The sequence below is a fragment of the Apus apus genome, chromosome 2 (assembly GCF_020740795.1).
Source record: "Apus apus isolate bApuApu2 chromosome 2, bApuApu2.pri.cur, whole genome shotgun sequence".
NCBI lineage: Eukaryota > Metazoa > Chordata > Aves > Apodiformes > Apodidae > Apus > Apus apus.
This window is the reverse complement of record NC_067283.1, coordinates 129,694,515-129,712,697: the sequence shown is the minus strand read 5'-3', so window position 1 is coordinate 129,712,697 and position 18,183 is coordinate 129,694,515. Positions and strand designations below refer to the sequence as shown.

The 18,183-nt window shown below is 35.3% G+C and overlaps 2 protein-coding genes across 10 annotated transcripts in view; one reads left to right on the top strand and one right to left on the bottom strand.

Annotated features, from left to right (window-relative positions):
* The window catches only part of CPNE3 (copine 3), a 121,168-nt gene that overhangs the window by 10,706 nt on the left and 92,279 nt on the right, over positions 1–18,183 (bottom strand). For 8 of the 9 annotated variants that reach the window (XR_007888588.1, XR_007888589.1, XR_007888591.1 and 5 more), the window contains exon 16: positions 1,143–1,266. Coding sequence is in view for 1 of the 9 variants with exons in the window: in XM_051610430.1 (XP_051466390.1) it covers positions 6,227–6,244 (18 nt within the window). In the remaining 8 variants the exon portion in view is untranslated. Of the gene's footprint in view, positions 1–1,142; positions 1,267–6,212; positions 6,245–18,183 lie in introns of those variants that run through there. The other variant, XM_051610430.1, reaches the window with a different exon arrangement.
* The window catches only part of CNGB3 (cyclic nucleotide gated channel subunit beta 3), a 59,120-nt gene continuing 57,322 nt past the window's right edge, over positions 16,386–18,183 (top strand). The window contains exon 1 of the mRNA XM_051612628.1: positions 16,386–16,493. Coding sequence (XP_051468588.1) covers positions 16,386–16,493 — 108 coding nt within the window. The remainder of the gene's footprint in view (positions 16,494–18,183) is intronic.

Here is an 18,183-nt window from a genome sequence, read left to right as displayed (position 1 = left end):
TCTCTCCTAACATTAACAGTTTGAAGAGACGCGATCCTGCCAGAGGCAAGAGAAGAAAAGCATGGATTTACAAAGGCAATAATAGGACAAATTCTGAAATGAGAAGGGTCCTTTGTTTAATTCGTATTCTGTATTTGATTGCATATCTCTCTGCTGGCAGGCTCTGCTTTTTACCTTTCTGTATTTCCAGAATAATTTAGTTAATATGCATATTGACCTTTTGCAAACAATATAGGGAGAAAGGGGAAATGTTTAACCTGTTTAATATTAATTTAAATCACTGCAAAGGTTTCATTCAGCTCACAAAATATATATTAGAATTAAGGTTGTGATTCCATACTGGATGTAAAGTATCCATACCTGATGTAAGGTATAATAGCTACCTCTAAGCCTAATTAATAAAATGTGGGCCTACAGGCACTATTTCTCTTATTCTGATAAAGAATACCACTTTAATAAAACATAATCTTTTCATATTAATTTTGAGTTCTTGGTTTTGGAAGTACTTTGCATATGGTAAAGAAGAGGGAAATGAAGACAAAGAAACCGAAGTTTTCCCCTGAAGTTTCAGCAGGTTGAGCCAGCTAAACTGTCTTTGCCAAAACCATATGAAGAGATGCCTGGTGGCCTGCACCATGTGTTTCTTGGCTTTGGGAGTGTCACAGGGGTTCAGTATTGACAGCACCACTGCATTTATCTCTAGGTGTAACCCACTGAAATATTGCACAGAATCTGCATATGAAGGTACAGGGTAATTTTTTCTATTACAAGGAAGTCTCATTTAGATTGTAAGGTTAACTTTCTCATGTTCTGACATCACACAAAACCCTACACTTAAGTGTAGGGCATTTTAGTGTTTGTGAACTCAGGTTAGATTAGGTGTTTTAACCACCACAAATGATCTTCCTCTGCAAATGAAGGATTAAGACAGAATTATGGTTATGGAAGTATATTGGATAGGTATTTCCATATTTTTACACAGCTGGATCTAAATTCATGCTTCTCTCTGAATTCCTTGGATAACCAATATTGGCTTCCAAGCAATCTCATGTGTCCTAGGTGATTCAGACACATTATTAGAACTCAGTTCTAAAACAGTTTTGTTAGAAGTAATAAAAAATACCTATGTTGCAGGTACTCACTTTCTTTTAATGTAAAACTCTTGCACCAAGCAGCAGGAGCAAGCTGGAAGAGGTGCTCCAAGTACAAGAATCTTAATTTCTCTCCTGCTCCTTACACTTAGTGAAAGGATGTTGAAGACATAAACTAGAAAAAAAAACAACAAACTATCCCTTACTCTTTGTGTATAACAGAAACTTAAGCAGAGATACAATAATATCACATGGAAGTTAAATTTTTTTTGTTTGAAATTCTGCAGTTCAAAAATTCACATTATTTCCCTAAAAATGAGATTTTATTGCTGTCTATGTAAACGTGTTCTTGCTGCAGCTAAACATAATTTCTGGAAAATTATATGCAAGCATCAAAGGTGTAACTATGAGAATGGTTCTGACTAGGCAACTAATATATTACTGTCAAGGACAAGGATATAATGAAGCCTGATGGGATGGAGCTTTGCAACACCAGGTAGATCAGCATGCCTTGAGTATATACGTCCAGAGGAACACCCAAGGTAGAAGTTTCCAGCTGTCTATGCATCTGTATTCCCTACAGTCCAGTTTCCCCAGATGAATATTCATAATCTGGTGAATGTTACTTTTTACAGTAACTTACCCAGTCTAGTTCCTCCACATATATTTTGAGTATTTCTACATTGCACGGGACTCTGGCTTACTGGTGTGGCTGCAGCTGAGCCACATGCTACTGGAGTAGGAATTAGCATCACTCAGTTGTAAGCATGAAAGTATTATTGCTGTTTCTACTTACCCAAGCCTATTCCTGCACTGAATAGAACTTGGGTAGAAAAGAGAACCTAGGCCAAACTGTAGTTACATAGAATTTTAATGGTGACAAATTGGAAATAAACAGATTTTTTCCAGATGAGGAAGCAGAGCAGTTACACTCCTGACACAGTGCAAGGAAAATTGATAAATATATCTGAAACTTTTGATGCTGAGGTACACGAATTAACTACATGACCACTTGTCTTCCCACATTAAAATAAAAATAAAATAATAATCATCTTTTAAATACAGAGTTACTGGAGAGACCAAGGGGAACCTTTCTCCAATCTGACCAGGATTAAATTTTCCCTGATCTTACTTTCTCTTTTTTCACTGAGTGAAGAACTTCCTGTGTCTGTCTGACATCCTTCGGCTTTCAGTATGCAGAGCTGCATATCTCACCTTTAAATGTTTTGAATGCTAGAAACTCAAACTGCTAATAATTGCCTTAGGTATGTATAATTTTCAGAATGTGACCGATGTATTTACCCCATTGACTGTACTCTCTGAAGTAAAGTGCAGTGAGAGGGATATGCTGCAGAGACTAAAGTAGCTATATCCATTTCCCAGAGGTAAAACTGGTATCATAATTTCTCTTTTGTCAGTATCTGTCCTGATTATCCTCACAACGGCAGCAATTTTACACTGGAACAATTCTAACATCTTCAAAGAAGGTTGTCTTCATTTAAGTTAAATCTGAGGAGGAGTAACAGGCTCCAAACATGTGTAGGATTATTTTCTTTTAATCCACAGAAAATCACAAGGAAGTAGGTATTTTTTATTCTTAAACTATGGGATTTCATCTCTTTTTGAAGAAAAAAATATCTTTTAGCACAGGAGAAGCACTCAAGATGCTTATTCATAATAATTTGACTTACACAGACTGTTTTGTGTGCCCTTTACTAATTTATTAATTTCTTCCAGTTTCCTGTTTTTTTATTCTACTTCAGGGGAAATTAAATTAGCACTGAACAAAATCTGTATTTTAAATGCTTGAGGTCTGAGACATGTAACATTTTTAAACACTCAGCAGAAATTCTCCAGGCTTATAACAGGTGTCACAGCAGTTTATCAAGGCAGAACTGCAAAACAACTGGAAAGGATTATTCAAAATAAGTGAAAACTAAATATGAACTGTAGTACTGGGATATACCTCATATTAGAGAAACTTCTTAGACTTCCAGGGCTTCATTTACTCTTTCCAAAATGCTGGTGTGATTTTGTAACTGGAAATAGTATGATTATAAGATTTAAAGACACAGCATTTGCTGCAAAACCCAATTTTTATTTTTATTTTTTTTAAAAAGATAATAAACATTGGATGAAAATCCTAAGAATATTCCTAAATAGATATATTTTCATATAAAAATTATGGCCATCACTTGCCTTCCAAGTTGCTTCCTAAACAGAAATAGCAAAACTCAGTGATCACTGAGTGTGTATCACACAGCACCTTTCCCAAGGACAGTATATTGTATTTCCCTTTCCTTCTCCAGATACCAGACTTGTCCTTCATCCTGCCCCACCACACTGACAAAGCAAAAACCACTACGTAGTTGGTTGATTCAGATACAGGGACAAACTGATAAGTATTCATAGATTTTTTGGCTGACTGATTTATCTGTGATCAGCTCAGGGCTAACATCTAACTGCAGTATCAGCAGGAGCACAAATTCAGATCTCTAATTTTATAAGGCTTTTATACCTTTACATTTTTGTCAGATTTCGCTAAACTGGACAGCGCAGAAAAATTATTTAGGTGAACTGAAGACAGGTAACATGCCTGTGTAAGCCTGATTTTATTAAGAAGTCAAGGTAAAATAATTATCAGTTTGTTACTGCAAATAATGTTGTTCTCTTACACTATCAGTCACATTTTTATTCAGTATTTTAAAGAACTGCAAAATCACAGAAATCCTGAACAAGTATATACTGTGAGTCCTAATGAAAGATTGTTTATCATCCACTGGAAGTACTTTCCTCTTCTGGCTTTGTGAAATCTTTGCATGATGTTCTAAAACCTTAATGCAACACTCTGTGTGATTTTGACCTTAAATTAAAGTAGAACAACGGAAATGCTATGTTTGCAGTATTATTTATTTGACCTGAGAATGCTTTGGGATTTATTGTCAATTTGAATGTTGCAGAGCTCTGGAAGAAACTTTTAGCAGTCATCTAATTTATTGTCTGAAAAGTAGACCTACTAAATGTGTGTGTTTGTTTGTTTTTTGCTCAGGCTTAGATTCTTATGCTTAAATTGGCAAATGCAAAACCATTCGTAAGCAGAATGAAGTACAACTTTCAAAGAAATTAGTGAGACTCACAGATGAAAGGGCTAGAGCAGTTACCTAGAAAGAATTGCATGTAGGACTGCTATTACTTAATTTCACGGTGAGTGATGCCTTCAGGAAAAAAAAAAATACAGCTCAGCATTAGAAAATGGAATAGTACACATGAAGAATTTTTAAACCTGTTGAGAAAGGAGTACTGAAGAATATCTACTATTATATGAAGTCATATCTACCTTGTCCATGAGCATGTCTGATAGTTGACTGGCACACATTTCCCACAGCAACTACTATTATCACTCTCATAATAAATTCAGTTCTATGGTTGAGGATACTTTCCTTACAATTTTGTATCATAAACTCAAGAACACTAACACATTTGAAAAAGTACTGAATTATTCCTGACAGAGACTCTCTGCCATGCAATCTGATAGTTACACTAAACAGTTTAACTGTACAGTGAAAATTTTAAATGTTTCTTTTATTGTAGCAGTAACTCTTACTTTTAGAAAAATGTGAGAAGTCTTTAGCTACCTTACAATAAGCAGTAGCTGATTGGTGAAGATGTATTGTATGTGGGGGTGTAAAGATTCAAGTTTCTACTTAACATAGTTTGGAACTGCCCACAAATTTCACTGACAGAAAAAGTGAGACAATTGATTGTCCATAGATCTGAATGAGTCTGCTTTCAACCATCTCTCTTCCTTGTGTAGCCATTACTACTTTTGTGCAGGTTATAAATTAAGATACAAACTTAAATAATATAATCACAGACAACCTCTAGAACAACAGCAACAAAGCAACAACAACAATAATAATATATGGTTACCTGTCCTGTTCTTTTCTAGTAAAAAAAAAAATAAATCCTTCACTTCAAGAGTGTTTCCAGTTAGATTCTGCACATGCATTTCCAGGAAAAGTTCAGCTTTGTTGAAGCAAAATGTTCTGATGGAAAAAGCCTTTCCACTGGAAAATTCCTCACTAACTCTAATTCAATTCCCTTCCTTGAGGTCATGATGAGTTATAGTATTCATTCTCACTATACTTTCACCATAACTTCAAACTGGACACACTGCTGTTCTAGAAACTTTATGCTGGGCCCCTTAAATTGTTGCCCCAGAGGTATTTTATCCATTTAAAGGCTGAAGCTTTCAATTTCCCTGTATTAAAATACCTCCTCTTGAAGCTGATGTGAGCAGGAGCCACAGAAGCCAATTGACATGGCAAAAGTTTCAAAGTGCTCACAGACCGCAGATGCACTGAGTGTCCTTCAGCTCCACACTCACTACACAACACTTTGACAAGTGTGCAGATCTCGCAGGGTCTCAGAGAAACCACCTCCCACTCTCCCCAGGCCTGAGAGCACAGAACAATAGAGTTAATGAGACAAGGCAGAACCTATTGCCATCTGCCCCCTGCTGCAGTGCCTCTTCCTCTTGGGGAGGGACTGTTTACAAGGGTGTGTAGCAATAGGATGAGGAGCAATGGTCTTAAACTAGAGCAGGGTAGACTTAGATTGGATATTAGGAAGAAGTTCTTTATGATGAGGATGATGAAACACTGGAACAGGTTACCCAGGGAGGTGGTGGAGGCCCCATCCCTGGAAGCATTCAAGGTCGGGCTTGACAAGGCTCTGAGTGACCTCATCTAGTTAAAAAGTTCCCTGCGCACTGCAGGGGAGGGATGGACTAAATAACCTTTAAAGGTCCCTGCCAACCATGAACATTCTATGATTCCAATCTAACACAGCCCTCCCATGGATCTGGGGAAGTCACAACAGTGAAGGATGCCCGCTCACTCCTTCCTGCAAGGCAGATGTTCTTAGTGCAGACGCTGGTGCAAAGCAAGACACTGGAAAGACACATTTCTTTTCTTCAGAGCCTGCTTTCCCTCATATACTGCTTAGTTACAGTTTAATTCTGACTTTGTGCTATTACAAGCTCTTACATATTTGTGCTGCCCATATGTGCCGGGAAGTCTGCATGCCCATAGAGGTAAGCTGCAGATGCAAGACTGCAAAGCTTTGTCTATAAGTTACTTGTTCCAAATTCCCTATTAAAAAAAAAAGAAAAAAAATCTAGTGTGAAACTAAACAGAGACAGATCACCACCCAAGTTCAAACAAAAAGACAAGAAATTCAGCATACAATCAGCAGCATTTTATCACTTGGCATAGCCAGAATATTAAACCATTTCAAATACAGTACTTGATATATGGTACATGCAATACAATGCCCTGTAAATGCTTATTTATGTGACAGTGGCCTTAACAATAAAAAAAATGGACTCGACAAGGACAGAATTAATGATGTGGTGCTCTCATTTTAACTTCTGTTCTGTCTCAGGACAGTGGGTAAGAATTCATCTATTCTTAAATGGATTCTTCTAGTAAGAACTCCCATTAACCTCTTGTGAACCTTTCATAAACTGAGGAGCACTGAAAATGTTCTAAACCAGTAAATGGTGAAAACATGAAGTAAATGTTGCAGAAACACAAATTTGCTGGGTTTTATTCTTTGAAATCTTTCACCTTGCATGGATTTAAAGACAAGGACTTTCTTTCTTTCATAATAGGTATAATTTGAGTGATTGATTGTGTGGCTGAAAATTGAATTTAGTATGTTTGAAATATGCTTTGTTTAAGAACTTAATATATTTGAGCCTCCTTTTGTTTATGGTTCAGTAACTGCTCCACTGTCTTGCTTTAAATGATGCAGCAATTTTTTTCCTCTGCTTATTGCCAGTTTCTCTACAAAACTATGTAACTCATTTAATGATTTTCTTCTCAAAATCTCTTTCAAGTAATTTAAAACTTTTCCTTTTGACTAAATAAGATGAAGAAATCCTATAAGAATTCTTATCTCAAGGGATTGCAAGACTTATGTTCCTATCCAAATACAAATTCTCTTCACAGACTCAGTACAGTCCATAATTCACAAATCCTGTGGGATTATTGAAAAGCATTAAAAACATATACACACAGGCATACTTTTAGTCAGTAAAAAATAGCATGAGAGGAAACTACAGAGAACAGAGGTCACTCCATACAAGGATGTGACTCCAAAGTTTATAGCTTCATAGAATAAAGAAAAATCCAGAGAGAAATAAAGAAGTGGTTTATTTCCTTTATTTCCTTTTGCTCCCAGGAAGACACTTACTGAACAATAAAACAAACCCCCAAACAGTGGGACAATACACTGTATAAAAGACAGCAGAAATGGAGGGACAATCACCACATAAATTTACAACATATTTTAAGATTAAGGTGCCTTTGTAAGCAAGTGAAAAGTTGGACAAGTTTCTTCCACTTCCTTTCACCAATAGAGTTTGGGGCATCTGAATTCATAAGGACACTGATATCAAGTCACACTTACCTGTTTGTCCTAATGTGCAGCTGTATATAACTATCATATAGGAAATTCTCCCTTCACACTATGCAAATCTCTCAATATTTCTACCTTCAAAATTCTGTGGAAATTGCTCTCTCATCTCAGATTCTTTGTACTAAACATCCAAATAGCCTCTTGGCTCATCCTGTCCTAGCACTCTCATTTTCAATAGCTTATTTAATAGCAACTTCTATTCCCCTTTTAATCCTTCATGCTATGCTCAACGCATGCATGGAACATAAACTATTCTCTTCAAATAAGTCTCTGTGAAAATCCTATTTCAAATGAGAACACTTCATTAATTTTTGCACATATTTCTTGAGTTTATTGAAATATCTTGCATTCTTTTTACCTTTTATACCATTAACTCTTCTTAGCAAAGACTATGTTTAATTTGTCTGTTCAGAGTTACGGAGTGAATTTCAGAAGTTGAATAAATATTTGTACTTCCCATAAAAGCATAACATCCTTTATATATGCTGGATCATAAACTGAACCTTGTATTTTAGCACTGAATGGATTTAATGTATTTTTGAGCTTTATGTGGGTATTTGGCACGTTGATGTTTGCAAATATGGGTTTATGAACCAACATGGTGCCTTTTGAATAGCTGGTCAAATAAGAAGTGACATAACACGGATGGATATTATGGGGAATTTTTTTAGTTCAAGTCACAGAAAACTGCATTTTGGAAGTCTAAGGTAGATAGACACTTGAGAGCTACATGAGGAAAAGAGTAATCTAAGACAAGATGGCACTACCAGTTACCCTTCCTACACTAAGGTGTCCTTACTCCTGCATCTAAGGAAGCAGTAAGGATGAATGTCAGCTACTAATAGGAGTAAGGAGGAGTGATCATCTCTCAGCAGTAACCCCAACCCTTCCATTTATCAGGAATTCAGCAGCAGCAAACTCAACCATCTAGTGTGCTCTCATCAGCTTTGCCATAATAGCATGGAGTAGATAAAATCCACCCATCTGTTACAGAACTTCTCATATTTACATTTTTTTAGTTTTGCTACAAGACCTTTTAGAGACCATGTAAAGTAACAATTTACAGGAACTCATCTGAATTGCCTAGCTCAAGAATTCATTTTTCCTGATTCTCACAATGTTGTGAGAAGGGCATAAATGAGCCTGATCTCCCTTCAGGAGATCTCTTGCTCCTCATCCAAATAGTTGGTGTCTCCACATTTAGCTCCCCAGTGAGACAATAGTTCTGCTTTAAGATATCTCAAGAAAATGAAAATAAACGTTTGAACATAAGGGTGTACTCAGATGCTGTGATAATAGGGTCCAACAAGTGCTGTGGAGAAAAAAACACTTAGATAAAAATAAGGACCACTTTATAGAGAATGTGGCAAAACCCTTTCTCTCATAGTATATTTTGTTTATAGGAAATACAGTTTTCCCTTCTCTTATTTTAGCTTGATAACTAAAAGAAAATAAATTCTGTATTCCAGTGGTCCTTTCTTTATAAGGGACCGTCTTTTAAAAGCATTGTGATTTTCTACTGAGAAAGGCAGCATGCAGCCAAAAAACAATGTAGTGATATAAAAAGAAAATAAAAACATACAGACAAACTTCCCATATGACAAGAACTATTGTTCCTAGGCTGTTTCCATGCTATAACAGCAGGCTGTAACCATTACCATTCAAAACACTTCTCGTCGTACACTGTTCACAGATCAAAAACATATGCAGGGAAGAAAAAAAAAAAAAAAAGAATCGCATAAAATTATATCAACATGGGAATCTGAAGGATACTGTCTAGTTTTAAAGAAAATGTAGCAGTGAAAAAAAATTGTTATTTGAATTCCTGAAACCTGCATTTCAAAAATAAATATATCACAAGGCAAAAACATCTCTCTAGGATACTTCTGTCACTGTAGACTTGCAAGACAATCTCCTCATTTGAAGATTTTTCTTCTGACTAACAAATCAAGTTGAAAGAAACTTTGTTGAGTTCCAGAAGTAAAATAAACAATATCAATTCAGAGTTTTTAAACACAGTGCTTACTGTCAAAGAAATCCTTTTCCAAATTGCCATTTACATATTCATTGAACAGGTGTGTGACAAAGAGTAAATCGACATAAAAAGGAGAACAAATAAAATACACAGCAGGTTTAAGAAACAATTAATACAACACAAAGTGTTGTCAAGAAAGTGACTGATTATTTGGAGCCTGCTATTTATTAGATTCTAAAGCATAGAAGGTGGCTGAGTTTATTGTATTTTTCTAGCAGTGACATCTGGTTTCTTGGCAGATTCTGTAGACAGTAAGCACTTCAAAGCCATTTGTAACTTTGCATGCAGTTAAGCTACTGAATCCAATGAGAATGCATAAACTTTTCTGTATAGCTCCTCCTACAGGACATAATTATTTCATGTTATTGTGCTACAGAACAGGTATTGTGTACAGCAAAATCTGTTTGTTCCTACCACAAAATAAATACCTAAAGAAGCATCCACATTAAAATATTTTTTATATTCAGTATGAGACACTTATTTCATTTAGAAATTGCACAATACATTTTTCAGTCTATGTTTAAAGGAACATGACATGATCTTACTAAACAGGCTGCTCCTCCTATGAATCCAGGATCATACCTACACACTTAGAAAATCTTTATTATTGCTTTTACCTCCTTTGGTCCTTGAAAACAGATACAACCAAGAGTGTGTGAGAAAGATTACACTTTTATCCAGCTGACAGTAGTGCAATTATCTTACAATTTGCCCATCACTTGTGCCTAAGGGCACTGCTAAAGCAGGAGTAATGCTGAAAACAGAGCTTGGATATTTGTGAGAAACGGCAGGACAAATCAGTAATTTAGTTATAGGCTACTCACACTTTCAGTACAACCTTGGAATGGGAGAGTGGTAGCTGAAAGTTTGGCTAATGCCTAAGATGAAATTTGATTAATTTCCAGAAAACTGTAATACATATCTAGCATGTGTAACAAGACCTGATGACACCCCATTGTACAGCATTTTCAGCTAGGATAAAGACATGAACAATTTTAAATATTATTCAGCAAGACAGTAATGACTGCAGCAGGAGGCTCTGAACATTTGGTTGTGAATTCACCAGACCTGGTCCCTAACCTTTGAGGATTACATTCACAACAGGCATTTATGTGTACCTTATACTGTAATAGTAATTTAGTGTTTATTGACTTTAAAAGGAGGTAAACAATGAAACCCCTACTTAGATCTAGCACTTAGCTCCTACCAAAGAGTAGAGCACTTTTAACTTACCTTTTAATTCTTTTAATTTAGAAGGATGTATGAAGATACAAAACCCAATCTTTCACTGGGTCTTTGGTTTTACCTTCAAAAGTTCTCAGTAAATAGCAGGACTCTTCAAATCATGACCTACTACTGCTGGTTTTAAGCAGAAAAAAATTATCTGGTGAACCATTGTCAAGTCTTGCTTGTTCTCAACAAAGCTCTTCTCCAAACACCTGGCTGAAGAGCCCTGGCTGTGATTTCTTTTGTACATTAGTTGTGGAAGAACCTCCACTGACCATTAGGAGTTGGCACTGCTCTTGCTAATAGAGCACCAACTGAGGATCCCAAAAAGCATCAGTTGGTATGGGCTGGTTTCTCAATGTCAGATCTGGCAGAGCAATGCATAAGATATTATAGAAGCTTAATAGAAAATTAATTAGAGTCAGGAAGGAGATGAAGAAGACCTGCTGTAATATCTAGCATGATTTTAAGCAGGACAGAGTGCTGGGGCACTAACTGAAGAAACAAGGGAAGTCTAGTGGTCTCACGAGGGGATACTGGATGTCAGGATTCTCTGGTGTAGTCATGGTAGGAATCAAGTTAAAGCACCTAAGGAAGAATATAATGTTAAGTGGTTGTGGAGAAGTTCAAGAGGGAAATTAGAAGATTAAAGAGACATTTTGTTTAAATGGAATGAGGAAGAAAGGAATGTTGTATTATTACACAAGTAAAAATTAATAACTATATGACTGATAGGAAGATTCATGGGTCTTCTAGGTTGACATGACGTTGGGGGTGAAAATGGGGAGAAGTTTGCTAAATTACCAAAAGTACCTGCTTGTCACAATACACATGGATTGAGGGTACAAAAGCTCAGGGTAACTGCAGGTATGAGTAGATACCATCCTCCATGCTCACACACATGCACATATAAAGAAGCAGAAGAATGGGGTTGTCCAGGAGCTCACAGTGCTCTGCTGCTAGCCCACCTCCATCAGTCAGATGCCCTTTAAAACAGAGGGTCTTTGCTCAAGACAAAATAGCCATGTATGAATAAACAGGAAAGTTGTAACTAAGAACTTTTCCAGGACTTCATCTGAAGGAAAACTGACTACTGTTCTGCTGCTTTATAACTCTGGAAAAATTATTTTAAAGAGTGACATAAATCTTCTGCTTTCTCTGATGAAATTTACTGCTCTTCGTAAACTGCTTAATCACAAACTTATAGTACTTCTGATTAATGACTGGGGGAGAAAAAAGGTCGTATTTTCACTGAATAAAGAAATGTCAGTTTTGTAGCAGTGGGAACCATAACCAAGCTAACTCTGCAACAGAGGGGAAATGGCTTCTCTTCAGCTTCTGCAGAACAAATTGAACTTTTAAATACTAAATAAATTTCTTTTCCTACACTGTTAAAACTTTCATTGTTCCAAGAACAAGCTTAAACTTGAGATGATGTCAAATACACTAGCAAAGTCAAATAAAAGGGGGGCAGGGGGGGAAACCACAACTGTTTTAACCAGTCCTTTAAACTCTTCTAGTATTCTGTGTGGTTTTTTCCTCCTTAAATAATAGTAGACTTCTGGCACTAGTGAGCTTAAAAAATCAAGTATTTTCTTGCATCTTAGCACTAAGCATATATCACCTTTGGAAACTCTTCTACCTGGATTTATCTCCAGATAAAGCACATATTACTTTGGAGTGTAAGAACATTCAAATATAACTCCTAACACTTAAGGCACAATCTTCCAGAGACTTACGGACATGGTGAACTTTAACCAGAGAAATAATTTCTTCAAATTAATTTCTTTCCCCTGACAATTGCAATGAAGGAATTTACCTTTTTTTAAAGTTAGCCATATGCACACATCTCAGCAGACCCAGAATCAAAGAACACAACAGCTGATGGCAATTAGAAGAATCACTAGTGTAACTGTCTCACACAGCTGTTGTATGTATGTAAGAATCACTCCAGTGTTACGTGGGGACAAAATGAGACAGACTGGTATTCCAAATGGGTGCAAGCTAATTTCAGTACATTGAGCTAAAGAAGGTTAATTTACCCCTCTTCTTAAATTATGTGACAGCTGTATAGAGGTAACCTTAAAAGTAAAGAAAGGTGCTTTTGTAGAGATGTTGGAATATTGAGGTTAAAGACAAAATCAAGTAAAATGAAAATAAATTAGTTAAGTTTAAAAATATTGTTGAGGTTAGCAGGCTCCAATGGAGGTAGGATTTTTCTGTCCAAGGGACACAAGAGTCAGAATTAGAAGAATTATTTTAATTAGGAGAGCATGTGCTAGTAAAAATCAATTTATAATTTATAAATGGAAGAACAGCTTTTCATTTATATGGCCCTGCAAAAATCCAAGTAAAAAAGGAGCATGATTTCTCCTCAGCATTACCTGAACATAAAAAACCCTATGCATTTTAAAGCAAGAAAGAGGGAAAAGAACAAACAAACAAACCAAATCCACAAAAAATACCCCAACAAACAAAACCAAACAAAAACAAAACAAACAAACAAACAAAAACCAGAAAAAAAACCACCCAAACAAGCAAAGAAGCAAAAACCCACCACCACCAAAGAACCAACCCAAACACCTCCAAGAACAGTCCTGAAGAAAGTAAATCTCTTCCCATTGGCAACTGCCCTAATTATTCAGAGCAAAAAAAAAAAAACAAATGACAACAACAAAAAAAACAAACTACCACAACAACACCACCACCAAAAAACCCCCCCACCAAAACAAAACAAAACAAAACCCTTTTCCTTATGTATATTCTTATGATTTAAGAAGTACTGCACTCTTTAATACAGCTTCAAGTGGCATGGTGGAAAACAGCCCTGTCAACTGTTACAGCAGCGATTACAAGTTACAAAGTGAATATACAGCATTTAAAGTACCTGAGTTTCTAGGACATTGGCTGTGTTTCATGGAGAACAGTATCTTGTGCAAGTTTAGAACGTAAGATCCAGCCTGTGAGTGCCTCGTTTCAAATTTACTTTGGATTAAAAAATAAATCCCTCAAAGGAAAATGTTATAACGTTTTGGAAAGCCCAGACATATGCCACATTTTTTGAATGGAGGAGCAACATTTCCTTGAAGGAAAAAAAATAGGAAAGAGGCTACATTGTTGATAAACATAGCATATACTCCACCTGTATGTAAAGAATGTATGAGACAGGCTTGAAATCTCTGTAGCCAGCAGGGTTTACCATAAATACTGCATAAAGGAAGGACTGGTCAAAGCCAACCTAACTAAGAAGCTAACTGGATACAGGCTATCTGCTTTGCTGCTGCACTCTTAATCTTCTCACTGAACAGGGTATCACAATATTCAATTAACTGGAGTGCTTTTAGCATGTTCAGAGCTTGATAAAAATAACTGAATAGCCATAGTACATAGAAGAGAAATTAATTCTTGAAAGAGATTAATCATCTTACCAGGGTCAGGAGACAACTTGTACCTCTATTAGTATCAAAATATTAGGTTTGTTGCGGTCTGGTTATTATTTACAAAATCACATCATAGAAAGGCGTTTCAAACGTTTATTTAATTAGTCACAGACTAAACCAATATAACATTCATTAACTGTGGATGTCAATAGTTATTAACAGGTTCCCAGAGGCACTTTCCTTTTAATGTCTGCTGCATTCTTTTTGCATGCTTTTTTAATTATAAATTGAAACCAGCATAAATACTATAATAATAATTAGAAAAAATAATTAAAGCATATTTTTCTTTGCTATTTTTCAAAAGTCAAAAGTGCATAATTTTGCAAAACTTGAGAGATATATATCTTCCTTTAATAAATGCTACATATTTCATTGTATCAAGCTTTATGCATGATTTTACAACTTTTAACAACAACAAAAAAAGGAATAAAATAACATATTCTAAAATATTTTAATAATGAAGAATTTCTTTTTTATAATGAGAAAAGTTTATCTCAAAAAGGCTCTGTCTCCAGGTATAGTTTGTATGTGGCAAGTTAATCCACTACAATTTCACAGTAACAGAAAAACTAACTTGCTTTCTAAGATGAGACTACTCAGGTATGAGCTGATGTAAAAGGAACATTGAGGCAGAATTTCATATCCAAAAGGAAACCAGCTACCTATTGTCCAAACCTGCATAAATAATTGAAAATGCTTTAGATATTAATTTATTATTTAGCCATTCAAACACTAAGCTTAAACATAGACTGAAGCATTTTCAATAGTTGCATTGCTTGAAAAAAGTAAACTAGAAGACAGACCTTAAAAGTGAGGAAGGTTCCAGGCTCTTGCTGCATCTAACAACTATGGAACCATGCTTGTGGAGGGGTTCCCAGTTACAAGACTGAAGTCCAGCCAACTTTTATAACGTCTCCCTCAAAAAGTGTAGAGGTAGAAAAAAAGACTTGCAAACAAAACTAATGAAAATTATTTTGTTCTTACAGCTATAGAATATTACAGTAGAATATTAGAAACTAGAAAACGGAAGCCCCAGGAAGGGAGCCATTGCGACATTTTCAATACTTCAATATAATTGCTTAATATGTAATTACAGAGATAACTCAAAGAAGCAGGTTTCTGCATTTCTTGATGCCTTGATGACCAGCATAACTAAGTTACAAGCTTTTAGCTCAAATTCATATTTTATAGAAAGACTAGTAATAAATAAAGTGGAATTAATGTTAAGAAGAGACCATTAAATTGTAATGATATTTTTTAACAGGAGTTGAATTGACATGGTACTAGAGGTATTTGAAATTGAGTTTTACCTATAAACTAAACCATGCTTGATTTATATAGATTTCTATAGGATGAACCTAAGGCAATCAATGTTCAAAATTATGTACTTGTTATAGACTACAAAAATTTTTATTTTACTAATGTATAGTGTATTCACCTAAAATTTAATCTAATCAAAACTGTAGCTAAAAGTGCACAAAATATTATCTGTAAATGCATTAGAAAATGGAACATGAAATTATTTTCATGTTTTAAAACAATAAAGGTGGAATAAAAGCAGATACAAACTTGCTAAAAGTGAAGACCTTTTAGTGTCATTCACTCAAACAACAATGAAAAGAAAACTTTAAAAATTTCAGAGCTGCAAAGAAATTAAACGTTGAGATCTCATGTAGTCTGCTGGCTAGCTGGTCAATTAATCTTTTTAATTTCCTGGTTAAACTACAGGTGTCTTTAGGAGTTAGAACTTGATTTTATATAATATATAAGTATATTATATAAATTGAATTCTTAATATCCAATTCACAAAAATATTGGACAGTAATTTATCCTAAGCAGAATGTGTTCATTCTCCTCTGAATTTTTGCATGAACAGTTGATTCTGTATATAGTATAACTATTAAGACTACAACATGAAACAAAAGTACTAAAGGTGAAAAAAAGTAATCACTGAAGCAGACTGTGCAAGCAATTTCTTAAAGGCATTAATCAGTTCTAAACCTGATTAAGCGTCTAATTGGCTTGATTATTGATGGCAAGAAAACATGTGCTGTATACCTGCTCATTGTAAAAGAGCTATACAGGCTTCAGGGGAGCTGAATAGGCAAGATGTTTAAAAAACTTGGAGCGATATTTTCTAGACCAAAATTAGCACCTGTGGAAACAGATTGCAAGAATGAAAATGTCCCTCCACCACCCAAGGCATCTACAGATCAGGTATAGTTTTTATTGTTTATTATAGATTCAGCAATACTACCTTTTGTTTAGAAAGTATTTATGTAAGTAAATGTCAAAGGTTAGAGTTTCAAACATATTTACTGTGCATGGTATCAATCTTTATTTAGCAAAACCAAATAAATCCTTTTATTCCCCTCCTCCCTCTGCCTTTTCTTTATGAAAAAATAAAATAAAATACAGATTTCCTCCTTTAGCATGTTGCTTTCCACACAGGGCTAACCTGAAACAGTACAAGCTTAGGAGAGTTCTTGATCAAAATTGTAAATGGGGAATTGGAAATACTGGTATGGATGCATTTAATGTGTGAATTTATTCCTCTTAATCTTGTTCCCTGCTGGCAGAAAATGTCACTATAGCCCTTTTGAATACTGGAATGGCTTACAGGTATACATATGCCTGCTTCCTGATGAATGGTGGAAAGGCAGATGATTTAGTAGCTTTTTAAAGAAATATTTTATTTGGCTGGGTTCTACTAATACAACTTCTGGTTGAAAAATACAGTAAGTCATATTAGTCTGCCTTCCATGGCTTTTATTTTCTAGCTCTTTACTGTAAAACATAGCTCATTCTTTTCATTTAAATTAATGGACTATTTTAAAATAAGGCAGAAGGATAGATACTCCTTCACTTTTTACCTTGGAATTTTTTATCTTTTCCCAGTAATGTCCTAGAGAGGATTTTGTCTTTATTCCAGTTTGACAAAACTAAAGCTTTACAAGGCAAAACTGGCAAAAAAATTAGGGTTTCACCAAGTATTAAGAAAGTGAAGTGAGTTCTGTAGTATCAACCCAAGGTATTAACCTGAATTCATGCTTAACAAAACAATTGAAACACCACCATTATAAAGTTAGTTTTAACTAAGAAGTGTCTTTTCACAAGTTCGTAATAGTCAAGCATCTACAAAGACTCTGACTTAAACTCTGCGAGCCTTGATTTGTATGTACAAGAAATCCAAAAATCTTACAGTTTTCAGTAAAACTGATAGAAACATAAATATTTGTAGGACTGAATAATTTCCTGGAACTGGAGTTTTTCTGAAGGTCATGGGTTTGTACAAGATCAAGAGGAGGTACAGTTTAATCCAACTCGACTACAACTCAAATTTAATTTGTCATTATTATAAACATGCAAAAAACAGCTGTTTGATGAACAGATATCCACGTAAATGTCATCCACGTAAAATGACAAAAATGTCTATGTTCAACAAAATGTATATATTGCAGATCTGCAGGCAAAGTATTGCTCAGACTTGTTTTAAAGTTCTGCACAACAGTTTTCTCGGGTTGATGAAACAATGTCTCAGAAAAAGAAAAACCTTGAATCTCAACAGCTGATTTCTGTACAGACTGATAACAGACTGGCAAACTGTGTAAGGAAAAAAATATATGTATATATTTAGATTTTTCTGGAGACATGGATTACTCTTTTTTGCCAGAATAATTTCATACACTAGCTCAAGACTCAGATTGTATCACCGTCGGTCTCCACTATTCTAGATACTGCTAAAATGGAGGCAGATGAACAGATCAAGGATTAAGACATTTTCTGCCTGCAAGCAGATACCATCTAAAGAGAAAAGAAGAAATGTACATGGTATCTGATAAATATAGAGTACTATACTTACATTAATGTCCTTGCATTATCAGGAGGAAGACTGAAACAAAGACAA